Source organism: Eulemur rufifrons, chromosome 29 (assembly GCF_041146395.1).
Source record: "Eulemur rufifrons isolate Redbay chromosome 29, OSU_ERuf_1, whole genome shotgun sequence".
NCBI classification, from domain to species: Eukaryota; Metazoa; Chordata; class Mammalia; order Primates; family Lemuridae; genus Eulemur; species Eulemur rufifrons.
In genome coordinates, this window is record NC_091011.1 from 61,626,814 (window position 1) to 61,643,909 (window position 17,096).

At 38.8% G+C, this 17,096-nt stretch overlaps 1 protein-coding gene across 5 annotated transcripts in view; it reads left to right on the forward strand.

Moving 5' to 3' along the window:
• The window catches only part of RINT1 (RAD50 interactor 1), a 27,527-nt gene continuing 10,431 nt past the window's right edge, over positions 1-17,096 (forward strand). Inside the window, exons 1-10 of one of the 5 annotated variants that reach the window (XM_069462625.1) lie at positions 1-156; positions 604-649; positions 5,179-5,363; positions 8,284-8,525; positions 11,253-11,426; positions 11,530-11,679; positions 12,255-12,411; positions 14,419-14,529; positions 14,626-14,851; positions 15,683-15,820. In XM_069462625.1, coding sequence (XP_069318726.1) covers positions 115-156; positions 604-649; positions 5,179-5,363; positions 8,284-8,525; positions 11,253-11,426; positions 11,530-11,679; positions 12,255-12,411; positions 14,419-14,529; positions 14,626-14,851; positions 15,683-15,820 — 1,471 coding nt within the window. In that variant the 5' untranslated portion in view covers positions 1-114. The remainder of the gene's footprint in view (positions 157-603; positions 650-5,178; positions 5,364-8,283; positions 8,526-11,252; positions 11,427-11,529; positions 11,680-12,254; positions 12,412-14,418; positions 14,530-14,625; positions 14,852-15,682; positions 15,821-17,096) is intronic. The other 4 variants (XM_069462627.1, XM_069462626.1, XM_069462628.1 and 1 more) reach the window with 4 other exon arrangements.

A 17,096-nucleotide genomic window follows, 5' to 3' on the forward strand; every position in this document is an offset into this window, starting at 1 on the left:
GTGGCGCTCAGCCCTCCAGCCGCCAAGGCTGATCCACTGTCTGTTGCTGGCCTGAGCCGGACTCCGCAGGCCACGCTGGCTGCGCATGGAGCCGAGGACTCGCGCGGAGGCGGGATGCTACCAGCCGGGGAGATCGGCGACGCGCCGGCAACTCCGGTGAGGCGGCCCTGGCAGGATGGGACAGTGGTGGCCCAGTGAGGTGGCACAGACCTCCCAGGGGAGATTGCCCTGCTGACGTGGCCTTGGAAGCTTGTGAAGGTGGTTCCCGGTTCCCGCGCCCCGGGGTAGAGTCCCTTGCATACCTCCTAGAGGAGGTAGTCCCAGTGAGGCGGCCCTGGCAGCCCCGGAGAGATGACATCTCTCTGGAAGGGTGGCCCTGGCGGCCTAGCAAGGCAGCACCAGGTCCTTGGGAGGCGACACAGACCTCCTGGGAAGGTGGCAGTGGTGGCACCAGGGAGGTGGCCCTAATTCAAACGGCTCTGGCCACTCAGGAAGGCCCCAGGGGAGGATGTCTGGGACCTGTCTCGTCCTCCCTTTGGAAGGCTCATATGAGTTCCATATACTACTTCAATCTTAATGTGATTGTCACACCTGTTCTTGTAGTGCTGCTCGCAAAGTGGTAATGAAAGGAAGAACATCGAGGAGAAAAGTAAGTAGGCTCCGAACACCTTACCTCTTTCTTCCCAGCCATCCTTCCCAAACTCAACCTTCCAAGATCTGCAGCAGAGAAGGGTTTTTAGCTTATCTTTTAGATTAATTATCTTTTTCTATACAATGTGTTTATGTAGTAGTACTGATTATCATTATACACATATTTTTGTCTTTCTAAAGTTGTAAAATATGGGATGCTTTGGAGAGGAGCACTTTCTGACCCCTACCTAGAGCAGGGACTGAATTGTTTTCACTGGAGGTCTGCCCATCTTACAGGACATAGAATACTTGGGCCCCCCTGTCATTTTAATGAATCACCAACTTACTACCCATGAGAAATTTCGAGGGGCTAATGATCTAGGACAGATCATTACCCTTGAACTCACCACCTTAAGTGAGTTCAAAGGAGGCAAATGATAATTGTTTAGTTGTGCTTTTAACTTGAGTGAATTAAAAGTTGCTGTGGGAAGAGCTCAAAGGATACCTTGGGTTCTGGATCTTTTGTACTGGACAGGGAAGGGTGAAAGGTCAGTACCTCCATTTTCTACCTAGGACAGGAATATATGTCAGGGATGTGGACATTTGTCATTTTACTTTAGTGAGCTAAAAATGGCAGGTTATTGGAAATCAAGGACAATTTGGGGGCTTTTGAAGTGAAACTTTTTGAGAGAGCAAAGGGAAAAGTATGCAATAGCTCTTCTATTGGGGGATTTTTGGTTCTTTTGACTATAGCAAACAGGAATGAATGGTGGTGGGAGACTGCGTGCTCACATTACCATGCGGCCCTCAGGAGCAAGGCTTGACCTTAGTGTTGGCTACTGACAGAATCTACCTCAAAAGAAAGCTCTAAGCCATCCGTAGTACTTGCCATTCATAGCTGCCACAACTCAGCTCCTTTTCCTTGAAGGATCTGAGAGTGCCCTGTATCTTTCCACGTTTGCTCCATTCAGATGCCTGGGAAGTCTGATGCCTACTGAGCTGTCATTTTAATGAAATAATAGATGCAGATGGTCATATCAAAGACTTTGTCCTTGTCTTTCCTTCTGTGGCTCAGTCAACTGGTTTGTAATTAGGAGTGCTCTTTCCAAAAAACAGAAAAGGAAAGACAGGAAAACTTCCCCAGTCACCATTGTCATTTTGAAGAATATCATTGACTAATAAAGTACTTTGCTGCATTTAAATGGTTTCATGTAAAGAGTGTAATTTTTTTAAAAAAGTGAAGGTAGACTTTATTTTGTAAGGTGCAACATCCTTAGCATTCACAAGACATTTCCTACCTCTGTTTGCAGATAATACCACACAAATCACTTGTTTTATTTATTTAAGCTAAATTTAAAAAGAAGACATTGTGAGTTCTGTACATAGAAGATTATTACAGGCCGGGCGCGGTGGCTCACGCCTGTAATCCTAGCACTCTGGGAGGCCGAGGTGGGCGGATCGTTTGAGCTCAGGAGTTCGAGACCAGCCTGAGCAAGAGCGAGACCCCATCTCTACTAAAAATAGAAAGAAATTATACGGACAGCTAAAAATATATATAGAAAAAATTAGCCGGGCATGGTGGTGCATGCCTGTAGTCCCAGCTACTCGGGAGGCTGAGACAGGAGGATCGCTTGAGCTCAGGAGTTTGAGGTTGCTGTGAGCTAGGCTGACGCCACGGCACTCACTCTAGCGTGGGCAACAGAGTGAGACTCTGTCTCAAAAAAATAAATAAATAAATAAATAAATAAGAAGATTATTATATATTAATATATGAGTATTATATAATATAATTAATTATCATTAAATAATATAATTAATATAAATAATAATATAATTAATATAAAGTTTAAATTAATACAGTTTAAATTGATAAAGTTTAGATGCAGACCAGCCAATCCTGTTTATATGTGAAGGACAAGAAAATAAGAGTCTTGGATTAAGAGTCAGTAAACATTTTAGTCTCATTTACAACCTTTAAGCGTAGGCTGGGGCAAATGTTATAATTTATTTTCTAGTTGGGAAATTGAGGCACAGTCTTAAGTTAGTTTTGCTTCTCCTACTCATTAGTGGGCTCCTGGTTCTCATAGCATGTGAACAATCTTTTAATTCATATAATAGAACAAAGGAAATAGAACAAAGGAAAATTTGTTTTTTGGAGTTGGAGGAAGAAACAAACTCAGTACCAAACACACTGGTATATATTTTGTTAATTTTTACATAAATAATTTAACAATATCTGGCATTTACGTCTAGGCATATCTTTATTTATATATTAATATTTTCATTTTATCCAAAGTGACAGTTGTTTTGTAATGTGGCTGATTTTACCCTCTTGCCTTTCTCTCATTGCTGTTTTCTTAAAACTGCCTTTTGGTAAAGAGCCATGTTCTATAAGGGACAGCTCTGAGGAAGAGCAGAGGTGAATTCTACTCAGTGTTGCTCCCCAGGAAGCTCCCCATTGTTTCCCTAGCTTTATCCCTCATGCACACATTTTTATTTTTTTAATCTCTAGGAAATGCTCAAATCTAGGGAGGTGTGTCTCTAGATGTGGAATAATTCGAGTTGTGGACTCAGTAGACTTGAGCATTTTTGATGGCTGCACAGTGAAATAAACTACCATTATACTAAGTTTGAACCAAGCTTCAGGTTTTCTAAACTTGCCCAGGAAGAAGGAAACCATGAATAATCAAAAGAGGCTAACTTATGCATGCAAACAGATACTTGGAAGGCAAGCGGTTTATCTCAGTATGCGGGGGTGGCATGGGAGGAGAAAGATATGGCAGCCAGCTGTGGATCATGTCACTCCTCCCCTCTTCGCCAAGAAGGTGTGGGGAACCTCTGGGTTTCTCTGGGGTGCAGGTTACAGTACAGAAAGCCACCCTGGCACAGATGATCAGCAAAGTGTGACTAGAGACACTTGGAAAAGAGGAGCGTGCTGTTGGTCCACAAATTTAGGAAAGTAAAAAATGATTTAATTGCCTTTGAAGTGGATTGTGTTTACTAGAAATTTGCTCAAGTATTTTGTTTAAACAAAAGCTGAAAAATTTTTATGTATATATTTGAATCTTGCTTCACTCCCCAAGGAATTAGAGGTAAGTTAAATTATTATGTCTTAGTAAGCATCCTGGATAATAGAAGAAGGCATAGACTCTTGCAGAGTGAAAAATTGATTTGTAAAATGATGAATTTTCAAGCATACAATTAAAAGTGGACTCTGGGAAATTTCACATACTAAATGGAATGAAAGCAAAGCTACATGGTATTCCTGCTTTCACTAGGCATTGTTTGCTTTGTTCTAGTAAATCCTAAATAAATGTTGTCTCTGTTACCACTCTTCTCAAGAAATGGCTTCAGTGTTCCAAATCACCTGATTTTGTCCCATTGAATAAGTACAGTGTGAATTGGACCGAGTCTGGTTTATTTGCCATGGAAAGAATCTCACTTTAGTCTATACAGTTTAGTGGTTGCATCAGTCATTTTGATTTTTTCCCTAGTAATTTATGTTTTCTCTCTCTCTCTTTTTTTTCTGTTTTGGACATAGACATCTTTGTACAATAGCATTTGAAACTTGTAAAATGTTTTTACTCTTTATTTTTTTTGAGTCAGGGTCTCACTATATTGCCCAGGTTGGAGTGCACTGGCTAATCACAGCCATGACCCTAGCACACTATATCCTCAAACTCCTGGGTTCAAGCAATCCTCTTGCCTCAGCCTCCTGAGTAGCTGGGAGTACAGGCACTTTTTTACTCTTTAAGAAGTAGATTTTAGGCCGGGCGCGGTGGCTCACGCCTGTAATCCTAGCACTCTGGGAGGCCGAGGCGGGTGGATCGCTCAAGGTCAGGAGTTCGAGACCAGCCTGAGCAAGAGCGAGACCCCGTCTCTACTAAAAAAATAGAAAGAAATTATCTGGCCAACTAAAATATATATAGAAAAAAATTAGCCGGGCATGGTGGCGCGTGCCTGTAGTCCCAGCTACTCGGGAGGCTGAGGCAGTAGGATCGCTTGAGCCCAGGAGTTTGAGGTTGCTGTGAGCTAGGCTGACGCCATGGCACTCACTCTAGCCCGGGCAACAAAGTGAGACTCTGTCTCAAAAAAAAAAAAAAAAAAAAAAAGAAGTAGATTTTACTCATTGGTCATCTTTTCAGATTTTTTTTTCATATATTTCAATACTACTTTTTTTTTTAACATTTTAAAATAAGGATCTTCCTTTGGTGTTATTCTAGACCATACCAACTGGTTCCTTACAAATTTTGCAATGGTATTCATATTATGCATTGTCATGCCAATATCTGTTGCAACCTGAGGTTACTAGGTCAGACGTCAGGAGTTTTTACTTCACTCTGAATTTCCTCAGCTCATAAGCATTTCATAGTACTTTGTTGTTGGGTTGCTTTATAGTTATTCATTTGAATATTTTATGTGTGTGTGCATATGGTATGTTCTTTGTTAACTTGTGAAGGTAGATATTACTGCCTTGTATATCTTTTATATTTCATTTAACTCCATAGTACTTAGTGGTGTGGAGTAATCATTATTCTTTTGTTGTAGGTGACATAAGTATTGCAGTTCTTGTTGGAAGTGAACAAGTCAGGGAAGGTACAGATAATGGTGATCTCCCTTCTTATGTGTCTGCATTCATAGAAAAGGAGGTTGGAAATGACCTTAAATCTTTAAAGAAACTTGATAAACTTATAGAACAGATGACAGAAAGTAAAATGCAATTAGAAGAACAGGCAAGTATTGAAATTCATTGAAATAGTATCAATACTATACTCATTATGATTAATATAATGTGAACATAGTCACTACTGTATATGGAATTTTAAAGGTATAGATTGTAACACATAGTCTAATCATTTAAAACTGTTTATGGGTTTTAAGGACCTGTTTTACAAATTATGTGAAAGAGTTCCTACTGATAGGCTTGATGTCTTGAAAACATAAGAGCTAACTTTTCATGTAGCTTTTCATACAGTGACTTTTAAAGTGCTTTTACAGGTAAATAATTTCATGGCATACAAAAATGTTTGGACATAATTTCAAATTGTTATAAATGCACCTATAGGGAAGAAACATGAAAAAAAATGACATTACAATAGTTATTTCTAGATGGTTGTTCAACAGGTGATTTATTTTCTAAATATTTTCATGTATTTTCAGGTTTTCTTTTTACAATGAACATTTTAGTTAATTCTTTAAGAAACCCAATGAATATAATCTTAAACAAAAAAATAAGTGGGCCCCTTTACTTGAAATAGTGTGTTTGTCAAAAATTTTTATCACATAGCTACGAAATTAGGTTAAGTACACTGTGTGGGTATGTGGGTGTGTTATCCCCAGGTTGTCAGTCATTTTATGTTCTCCCTTCCCCCTCACCTTAGTCCTTCACATCTTCTTGTCTTTCCGCTATACCTACTAGTAGTCTCCAAGTTTAGCCTGGGTCTGTCTGCCTTTTCCACTCCTACAGGGAGGTGGTTGTGGGCCCAGTTGGAGGAAATCACACAGCTGAATAGATTGGTGCCAACCCAGGCACGTGGTCTGCCACCATGGCTGAGTCTTCGGCCCCACTGGCAGTCCTTGCGTGGGAATGTCAGTTCCTCTATTGCTCTCTTCAGCTCTTCCATGTTCTCCCCAGGACACCTACCTTACCTGGCCATTCTGTCCTTTCTTTTTCCCAAACAGAAAAAAATTGAGGCCTAGCATGAATTCAATAGCATGAATCTATTGAATAGTCTACCTCACATTCCTCGAACATACTTGTAGTCGTTCTTACCTCTTCATTCAGTGGAGGATCAAGCTAAGGCAGACTTTACCTGCCTTCTCAGTGAACTTGCTTTACTCTTAGACTTTTACCCTGTGTACCTCAAACAGTCCTGTCCCCTCCGCATGTGGACATACACAAGTCTTTTCTGTAAGACCTAGACACACAAGAAATTCTTCCCCTCATCTTTTAGTAGGTGTTCTTTCCTTTGACTATTAGGCTTCTTCAAAAAGTCATCTTTATTTTCTGTCTCCACTTTCTAATTAGCCATTCACTCTCTGACCCACTGTAATCAGGCTTCTTTCCCTAATGACCACAGAAAATTTTGTTGAAATTCCTTACTGAACCTTAAATTCAGCATGTCCAAAACTGTACTGTACATGTCCTTTTCTTAAAAGGATTCCCTTTCTTAAATATTGTCACCACCATCTGCCTGTCACTCAGGCCTGAAACCCAGGAGTTCTAGGTTCCTCCTCATTGTCTACCCCATCACCAAGTCATCTGCGTTCTGCTTCCTCAGTATCCCTGGTGACCATCCCCTCTTTCCCACCCCTGCCACCTCCCCCTTAGTTTAGACCCCCGTTCTCTCTTGCATTTGATGGTAGTTTGCCAATCTTCCATTTTCTTCATACTGCTACAGCAAATATCTTTCTTTTTTATTCCTTACAGAAATTTTATTATATGTAAATAGGAAAATATATATAAAATATAGATACATCGTTAAATTTTTTTCTATGCATGTATGAACACATATGCCTAGTTTAATTTTTTGTAATTTGGCCGGGCGCGGTGGCTCACGCCTGTAATCCTAGCACTCTGGGAGGCCGAGGTGGGCGGATCGTTTGAGCTCAGGAGTTCGAGACCAGCCTGAGCAAGAGCGAGACCCCATCTCTACTAAAAATAGAAAGAAATTATATGGACAGCTAAAAATATATATAGAAAAAATTAGCCGGGCATGGTGGTGCATGCCTGTAGTCCCAGCTACTCGGGAGGCTGAGGCAGTAGGATCGCTTAAGCCCAGGAGTTTGAGGTTGCTGTGAGCTAAACTGACGCCACGGCACTCACTCTAGCCCGGGCAACAGAGCGAAACTCTGTCTCAAAAAAAAAAAAAAATTTTTTGTAATTTATATGTATAATACATTAAATAGTACTTGTTTCCCTACCTTTGTATACCTATAGATACAGATCTCTCTCTCTCCCTTTTTTTTTTGAGGCAGAGTCTCACTCTGTCACCCCAGGTAGAGTGCAGTGGCATCATCATAGCTCACTGCAACCTCAAACTCTTGGACTCAAGCAATCCTCCTGCCTCAGCCTCCCGAGTAGCTCAGACTACAGCCATGTGCCACCTACCACATCTGGCTAATTTTTCTATTTTTTGTAGAAATGGAATCTCGGTCTTGCTCAGGCTAGTCTCGAATTTCTGGTCTCAAGTAATCTTCCTGCCTTGGCATCCCAGAGTGCTAGGATTACTAACATGAGCCACTGTGCCCAGCCTAGTTCATTCCTTTAAAACACACATTTGTGGGCTGGGTATGGTGTCTCATGCCTGTAATCCTGGCACTTGGGGATGCCGAGGTGAGAGGATAGCTTAAGGCCAGGAGTTCAAGACCAGTTTGAGCAAGAACAAGAGCCCCCTCTACCAAAAATAGAAAAAATTAGCCTGTCTTGGAGGTGCGGGCTTATAGTCCCAATTACTCAGGAGGTTGAGGCAGGAGGATCACCTGAAACCAGGAGTTTGAGGTTGCAGTGAGCTATGATGATGCCACTATACTCAACCTGGGGCAACAGAGCAAGATTGTCTCAGAAAGAGAGAGAGAGAGAGAGAAAGTTAATAAAAAAGGTTATGAAAATTTTATCTGATTGCTGCTGTTCTTTCTTTTTGGTATGATCAGGTACTTACAATTTCATCAGAAATCCCTAAAAGAATTCAGAGTGCCTTAAAAAATGCAGAAGAATCAAAGCAATTCCTTAATCAGTTTCTAGAGCAAGAAACTCATCTCTTCAGCTCCATTAACAGCCACTTGCTGACTGCACAGCCCTGGATGGATGAGCTTGGGGCCAAGATTGACCAAATTGAAGAGATTGAACGGCATCTCGCTTACCTTAAGTGGATTTCACAGATTGAAGAACTAAGGTAAAATGGGCTTCTTTGTTCTCATAATTATTATTTTCCTTTGAGGCTTCTGTCTTAGTGCATGTGTGCCATTAAATAGTTGAGTTAATTAAAGATTATAATAATGTAATTTTAGCAGTTGTTAAGAAAATAGCATTATGATAATGATTCTTTTCCTTGTGAATGAATGTAAACTTTTTTCCTGGGAGCTTAATTTGCATTTGAAAGAAAGTAATCTAAGTAAGTTAAGTCTTATATTCTGAACATAAGATAAGAACTATTATTTATAATGCCAAGTTAATAAAACAAACACTCCGTGTGGTATTCCTATTTATTTAATTTTTAGAGATGGTCACTTAATGAAGTGGATTGCTTTCTTTATAATTTGAATTTTTTTCAGTGGGAGTCATCTAGTAAGAGCTACCCAGTATGTATTCTTAGGTGAATAACAGAATTCTGCTACCTGTGGGTAGGAAAAAAAACAGTAGGACTTTACCCTGGGTCTTTTTGAATTGAATAAATATCAGTGGTGGTTGATCATAAGTTTCTGGTATTGCCTTTCAAACAAGCTAAAGTAACCTTTCCACCTAGATTGGCGGATTATTTGGTTTTATGATATGGTCCTCGGCCCCTTGAAATTGTACTGTCGCATCCTTGTATTGTTTTAACTACTGTTGCTGCAAAGCTGTCAGCAACCATTAATATTGTCTGAAAAACCTGAGGGAGGAAAATCATCCAAGCATCTTAGTATCCTGTTTCAAGTGTATTACAGTTAATATATTTAATGTTATATTATGCATGTTTTGGGTATGTTATGTATCCCTTTGTCGTACATGTATTTCTCGAATTTTTACATATCAGTATAGTATGGAAATCTTTGTTTTGCATATGAGGAGTTATCCATTGATTGATTGGTTGACAGGGTCTCACTATGTCACCCAAGCTGGAGTGCAGTGGTACTATCAGAGCTCACTGCAATTTCAAACTTCTGGGCTTAAGCAATCTTCCCGCCTAAGCCTCCCAAGTAGCTGGGACTACAACCAGGTGCCACCATGCCCAGCTAATTTTTAAATTTTTGTTTTTTATAATGACAGGGTCTCAATACATTGCCTAGGCTGGTCTCAAAAACTCTTGGCCTAGGCCGGGCGCGGTGGCTCATGCCTGTAATCCTAGCACTCTGGGAGGCCGAGGCGGGAGAATCCTTTGAGCTCAGGAGTTCGAGACCAGCCTGAGCAAGAGCGAGACCCCGTCTCTACTAAAAAAATAGAAAGAAATTAGCTGGACAACTAAAATATATACAAAAATTAGCTGGGCATGGTGGCACATGCCTGTAGTCCCAGCTACTTGGGAAGCTGAGGCAGGAGGATCGCTTGAGCCCAGAAGTTTGAGGTTGCTGTGAGCTAGGCCGATGCCATGGCACTCTAGCCCGGGCAACAGAGTGAGACTCTGTCTCAAAAAAAAAAAAAAAAACAAACTCCTGGCCTCAAGCAGTCCTCTTGCCGCAGCCTCCCAAATGCTGGGTTTATAGGTGTGAGCCACTGTGCTTAGCTGATTCCAGAAACTGACTTATGCTTTTAGAGCATCTCATTCTTATTTAGGTAAATTATGTACAATGAAGGAATTTTAAACCTTGCTTTATTTTATTTCATTTCTCCTTGTCTCTCTGAAAGAAAATACCAATAAAGGACAATATTAATAGAATAATTAAGTAAAATAAGTTGTTTATAAGCTTCACTCTTATAGTAGTCAAAGTAATAGATTAACTAATATAGGGCTATGGTTATTGATAACCTTTTCTGATATCTCAATTGTTTAAAAGAGAAATGTGCCCAGGGAATCATATTAGAAATAGGAATCAAATTCATAATCAAGCAGAACACAGTTATTTCTCTGTCTTTAATAATGTGTTCTTTCCCTTAGGTATTTTGTGATAACATCTCCATTTCTAGCTTTCTTTTGAGCTTCTGGGATTTTCCTCATTTCCAAATTTCCCTCTAATGGCCTGTTTATTATCCTGTAGTACTTTCTCTCGTTTTAAAAAGTAGTTTCTTCTTGCTAGAATTAGCATCTTTATGTTAGCTCTGTTTCTTGAATACTACAGTACGGCAATATCACTCTGAATGGCTTTTCCTATGGTCTAAATGTCATTCATGCTTTAGTATTACGTGGAAATCTATTTCATTCCACCCTAGAAAGCCACACTCTTATATTCTGTGGTTACTTGTACATTTTAAATTCTTTTGTAACGTTTTTACTTTTCTTAAACATGGTAGTCTTTATTTTAACATAATGCAACACTTACTTTGGAATTATATTTCTTTTAAGTAGGAAATCAAATTCTTCTGGGCAAAGTAGGTAGAAATTGAAGATTATCATTCTTGACCTTACCAGATGCTACCTACGTTATCTCCTTGGATTAAGATACTGAAGACTTCTGTGAAAGGCAGATTTATCAGAAATGAGTGTTGCCCGAGGGAATGTGACATAGACAAGTCTGTTCTGATGGGAGGAGAGGGAGAGGAAAGGTGGAGGAAGGCGTCCTGAACGTGGGCTGCTCCTCTGAGAAGGATGTTGAGTTTGAGGATTCCAGGCTTCCAGAGAGCTCTGGGTATCAAGTGAAAAAACCACCTCAGGCTGGTGCTTTATTCTTCCTTGGATGTAACTTTTAACATGAAGAAGCAATTTTCTGAATTTGAAGTTATTCTGAACAAAAAGTGTCCTTAAAATTTGCTTTGCTTTGTTTTGCAGTGATAACATTCAGCAATATCTGATGACCAACAATGTACCAGAGGCAGCCTCTACTCTAGTGTCTATGGCAGAACTTGACATCAAGCTTCAAGAATCATCCTGTACTCATCTTCTTGGTTTCATGAGAGCCACGGTTAAATTCTGGCATAAAATTCTCAAGGACAAGCTTACAAGGTAGGGAATTTACCCATATTTTATGGTAATTGCTTTCAGGTGGATATTTGGTGACCATTTGGTGATATTATACTGAAATGTGTATGTTACTTTTCTGTTACAGTGATTTTGAAGAAATTTTAGCACAGCTTCATTGGCCATTCATTGCACCCCCTCACTCTCAAACTGTTGGCTTAAGTCGACCTGCCAGTGCCCCTGAGATGTATAGTAACCTGGAGACACTATTTTGTCAGCTTCTGAAGCTACAAACCTCGTATCTTTTTTGGAGATGAAAACTTACCAGAATTCCTTCTTTCTAGAGTAGATGTGTGGCTAGAGAGTAAAACTTTTTGAAAGTGGCCAAGAAGACAAACCAGAGTCCTGGGTTTGGGCTTGATCTGTAAATGCCCCTTAAGTGGTTGATTGTTCTGTTGCGGAGTGAATTGCGTGTGGTTGGGAGGGCTGTGAGGAAGAGTTTTGAGATGCACGACTGACCCAAGTTCATATCACATGTAAGTCTCTTGGGACAATAGAACAAATAGGCAGTTGGGAGGAACCCCTAGTAATGTAATGTTAATTTAATCAAATGTTACTTGGATTGATTTTCTTATTACTATTCTTTATTTTAGGAAGATGGATTAATTCTAACAACACTTTTTGTGTTTTTTTTTACTGAATTCATATTTAATATAAAGTTAGATTACATATTATTAATATTTGTATTAGAATTAACTTAGTATCTGATACATTTGTTGGAAAAATGTATTGTGTGTATACATACATATATTTGTGTGTATATACACCCACACGTGTGCTTTTGACTCTTTTTCCTTGACTTGACTATGTCAGAGATGAATTACTTACTGAGCCAAAACAACTCCCAGAAAAATACTCTCTTCCTGCATCCCCTTCTGTCATCCTGCCCATCCAGATTATGCTGACTCCCCTTCAGAAGAGGTTCAGATACCATTTCAGAGGGAACCGGCAGACTAATGTTATAAGCAAGGTGTGTGCTTTGCCAACTCTCATTCTTGTTTTTTATTAATAGCAAATTTTAAATTTCTATATTTTTGCTGTTTTAAGTTAAAATCTGACTTTATTCACATTTCTGTTTTTTTCTCTGAAGAGCTAAATTCCTGCTTTGTCACTGGCCTTTAGAGATATAACTGGGGACTTATCTTGATATGTTGTAGGAATTGGTTTACTCATTAGTACATCACCTGACCAGTTTTTCCAAGTTTGCCCTTAATTGTGCTGTAGCATTTGCTGTGGCAGTTTTTACAAGGGGATTCACATGTGTTTCACTGTACAAATTGCTCCTTGAGATTTATAAATATATCAGGAAGAGAAATAAAAGTCAAAAGATAGTAGAGCATTAACTTTTGAATAGACATGCTGATGCTAAAATGATTTATTGCTGTGCAAGAGAGATTATGGGGCTCGGTGGCTCAGGTCTATAATCCCAGCACTTTGAGAACCTGAGGTGGGAGGATCACTTGAGGCCAGGAGTTCAAGATCAGCCTGGGCGACATAGTGAGACCTGTCTTTACAAAAAATAAAAAATTAGCTGGATGTGGTGGTGTGCACCTGTAGTCCTAGCTATTTGGGAAGCTGAGGCAGGACGATGGCTTGAGCTGGAGGCTATTATGAGCTATGATCATACCATTACACTCCAGCCTGGGCAACAGAGCAAGACTCTGTCTCTAAAAAAAAAAAAAACAATAAGATTATGGGAATCAATGATGAGAATGGCTTTGAGGAAATTATCACCAATTGAGGGATAATGTATATTGGGCATATTGTTGAGATTTGTCTTTAATTTGACCTGAAAAACACTCATAGGCATTTGTTTTAAGTGAAATTTGATAGAATTTTTTGAGAATTATAATCTTGGAAATTGCTAGAGGGTGGGTACCACCTTGTTTGTCCTTGAGTTTTGCTATATCTAATGCACTACACATAGCAGGGGTTCACTAAGTATTTTAAATTAAATGTTACTAAGTGCCAGATTACACCAGGTATTGTATGTGTCATATATAAGTGAATTTATAGGCTTCATAGAACTTTAGAGGAATCGAGGAATAGTTATTACATATTTGCACAGGAAGGAGCACAGTGGCATTGGATTTCTGGTTCTTTTGTACATTAAAGATCTCCTCATTTTTTTCAATGGAATGTTGGCAGAAAGAACAGTAGAACCACTTAGTAAGTAGTAAGTGAGAATAAGCAATAAACCTAAAGTTGTAGAGAGGCAGTAATAATTTGAGATAAGAAAATTGTTATTATGTTGACTGCTTTTTAAAGTGTAACATTCTGTCGTTAAGCCTAAACAGTGCAGCTCTTGAAATTAGAGGCTGTCCTTACACATTTTTGTATTCCCGGTATCTAGCACACAACAGAGATTTACCATTCAGTAAATGTTTTTGAATCCTGTCCCACAAAACTTGGAATGCTTGCAGAATCATATCTCGGGACAATTTAAAATGCTGCATACTTATGTTTCCTTTTTTATAATTACACATGTTTTAAGGTATGTGTATTTTCTGTAATGTAGACTAGTCAATTTTTTTTGTTTACCTTTTGATAAGAAAAAGCAGAAGAAAATGTTTAAATGTTATTTTGGAATGCTATTGCACAGGAACAATTTAAAGGCCATCAGTTCTTTGTGATATTCATAATTTTACATATTACAAAACTGCTAGGTTTTGAATATGTATGGCATTGTAAACTTATGAGCTTATTGACTTACACCACATTATTGGAATTTGTTGGGAGTACATTGGGACACATTTGATTATTAAGCCTTGCAGGGGTTTTATTTTTTTTTTATTTTTTATTTTTTTTTTAAACCTTGCAGGAGTTTAAAATTCAGAGTAGAAATTGTGCTCTTACATGCAGGAATTTCAACTAATTTTTGTAAGTGTTGTATGTGTATAATTAAGTAGACCTATTTAATTGTAACTTTCTACTTGGAATGAGTTAAGAATTGAAACTATTTTACCTCCTTCCTTAGCCCGAATGGTACTTGGCTCAAGTACTTATGTGGATTGGGAACCATACACAATTTCTGGATGAGAAGATTCAGCCAATATTAGACAAAGTAGCCTCTTCAGTAAATGCAAGGGTAAGAGACTCAGTCCTAAGTGTTTCAGTTTTAGAGTTGTATGTGTACATGATTAACTTGTTATTTATTTACCTCACCTTTATGTATTTCTTTTAGCTTGAATTTTCTCGAGGCCTTATGATGCTGGTTCTTGAGAAATTAGCTACCGATATTCCTTGTCTGCTGTATGACGACAGCCTCTTCTGTCATTTGGTGGATGAAGTGCTCTTATTTGAAAGGGAGCTACATACTGTTCATGGCTATCCTGGCACTTTTGCTAGTTGTATGCATATTCTATCAGAAGAAACCTGTTTTCAGAGATGGTTGACTGTGGAGAGAAAATGTAAGTGCTAATGTGGCCATAGGGTAGGGAAAAATGTCTGTTTTTGTGTCTATGAATTTTTGGTGTTTTTCTTCTCTGATTCTGGGTAGGAACTAGAGCCATCTAAATCTTTTCTTGGTTAGGGTTTACTTATTTTCCTTTCTTCACATGAAACTTCAGTTTTCCTGGAATTATACTCTGCATGTTTTTAGAGTAGAATATTCAAGCCAATAGGATGTATAGTTGTTTTATAGATTTTACTATATAGCATTTCTGTTCTTGGTAGAATCTTTTTGGATGTAGCTTGTCTAGTCAGCATAACTATTTTGAAGATTTGGGTGGGGGGAAAAGAGGAAATATGTTGTTTAACCCTAAAATAAACCATATTAAATATAGTGCAACTAGTGGGAGATTGTGCATTTATTTATTTATTTATTCATTGATTCATTGATTCATTCCCCGAGACAGAGTCTCACTCTGTTGCCCTGAGTAGAGTGCCATGACATTAGCCTAGCTCACAGCAACCTCAAACTCCTGGGCTCAAGTGATCCTCCTGCCTCAGCCTCCCAAGTAGCTGGGACTACAGGTGCACACCACAACGCCTGGCTAATTTTTTCTATTTTTAGTAGAATTGGTGTCTAGCTTTTGCTTAGGCTGGTCTCGAACTCCTGAGCTCAAGCAGTCCTTCTGCCTTGGCCTCCCATAGTGATAGGATTACAGGTGTGAGCCACCGCGCCTGGCCTGTGGGTTTATTTTTTTATAAAAAAGTCATCATTTCTAAAAAACTATAAGTTGAAGAATTAGGAATGATTACAACTATTTAATTAACATAATCCTTTTTCTGCATATCAGTTGCTCTTCAAAAAATGGACTCAATGCTTTCATCAGAAGCTGCCTGGATATCCCAATATAAGGATATCACTGATGTGGATGAAATGAAAGTTCCAGACTGCGCAGAAACTTTTATGACTCTACTCTTGGTTATAACTGGTAAGTATAAGTCTTTAACATGTGAATTTGTTCTAAAGCAGGTTAGAGAATACAAAAATATATATATGAATTTGTTTTAAAAATACCAATTTTTCACATGGTACTTTTTTAAGTAGCTCAACAGTTAATATTATATAGTAGTTATTATAATATCTTTAAATTCAATTTATATTTTGACAGAAATCTAGCACAATATTCTAACTTTTGGATTTTTAGTAATTTAGATAAGGATTTAAACATTGATTTACATGAAGGAGAAATTCTTGAATTGCTACATAAAAACAGTTAAATAAGAATTTAACTACCTGAACTTTCTTGCCATTGAACTTTTTAAGTATCTTTAGTAAGTGGTGATTGAGCTAAATTTTAAATATTATTTTCTTGTCCTTGATTTATCAAATATTGAAGAAGAGGGTAATTTTACGGACTAGAGTAATAATAGGAACTCTTGTTTTAGGGCAGGGATTTTCTGACTGGAGGGTGGCTTAGCATGCTCTGGCCCCGGTTGGCCTGTAACCCTCCACATTGCCCTACTGTAGGCCTGCTGGCTCTCCAGATGCCACTGGGCCCTCACTGTCACCGTCCTTGGCCCTCTTAACCTCCATACTCCTCTGGCCTGTTCATTTCTTGGCCTGTATAGTAACCTGAAGAAGTGTCTTTCTAGCTTAGTCAGTAAATAATTCCATATTCTTTACTGTGAGAAAAATATGAAAAACACTAAAACAACAAAATTAAGAAAAACTCATTTGTCTTTTAAAAACGTTTTATTATGAGAATTTTCAAACATACACAAAAGTAGGATAATAAATAAATACTCAGGAATCCATTACCAAGTTTCAAAAAACTTATCCTTTTCTGTTATATATTTTTCTCCCCAATTTTTTTGACCTGGAATTTTTTTTTTTGTTTTTTTTTTTTTGTTTTTTGAGACAGAGTCTCACTCTGTTGCCCAGGCTAGAGTGAGTGCCGTGGCGTCAGCCTAGCTCACAGCAACCTCAAACTCCTGAGCTCAAGGGATCCTCCTGTCTCAGCCTCCCGAGTAGCTGGGATTACAGGCATGTGCCACCATGCCCAGCTAATTTTTTCTATATATATTTTTAGCTGTCCATATAATTTCTTTCTATTTTTAGTAGAGATGGGGTCTCGCTCTTGCTCAGGCTGGTCTCGAACTCCTGAGCTCAAACGATCCGCCCACCTCGGCCTCCCAGAGTGCTAGGATTACAGGCGTGAGCCACCGCGCCCGGCCCTGACCTGGAATATTTTAAAGAACATTTCA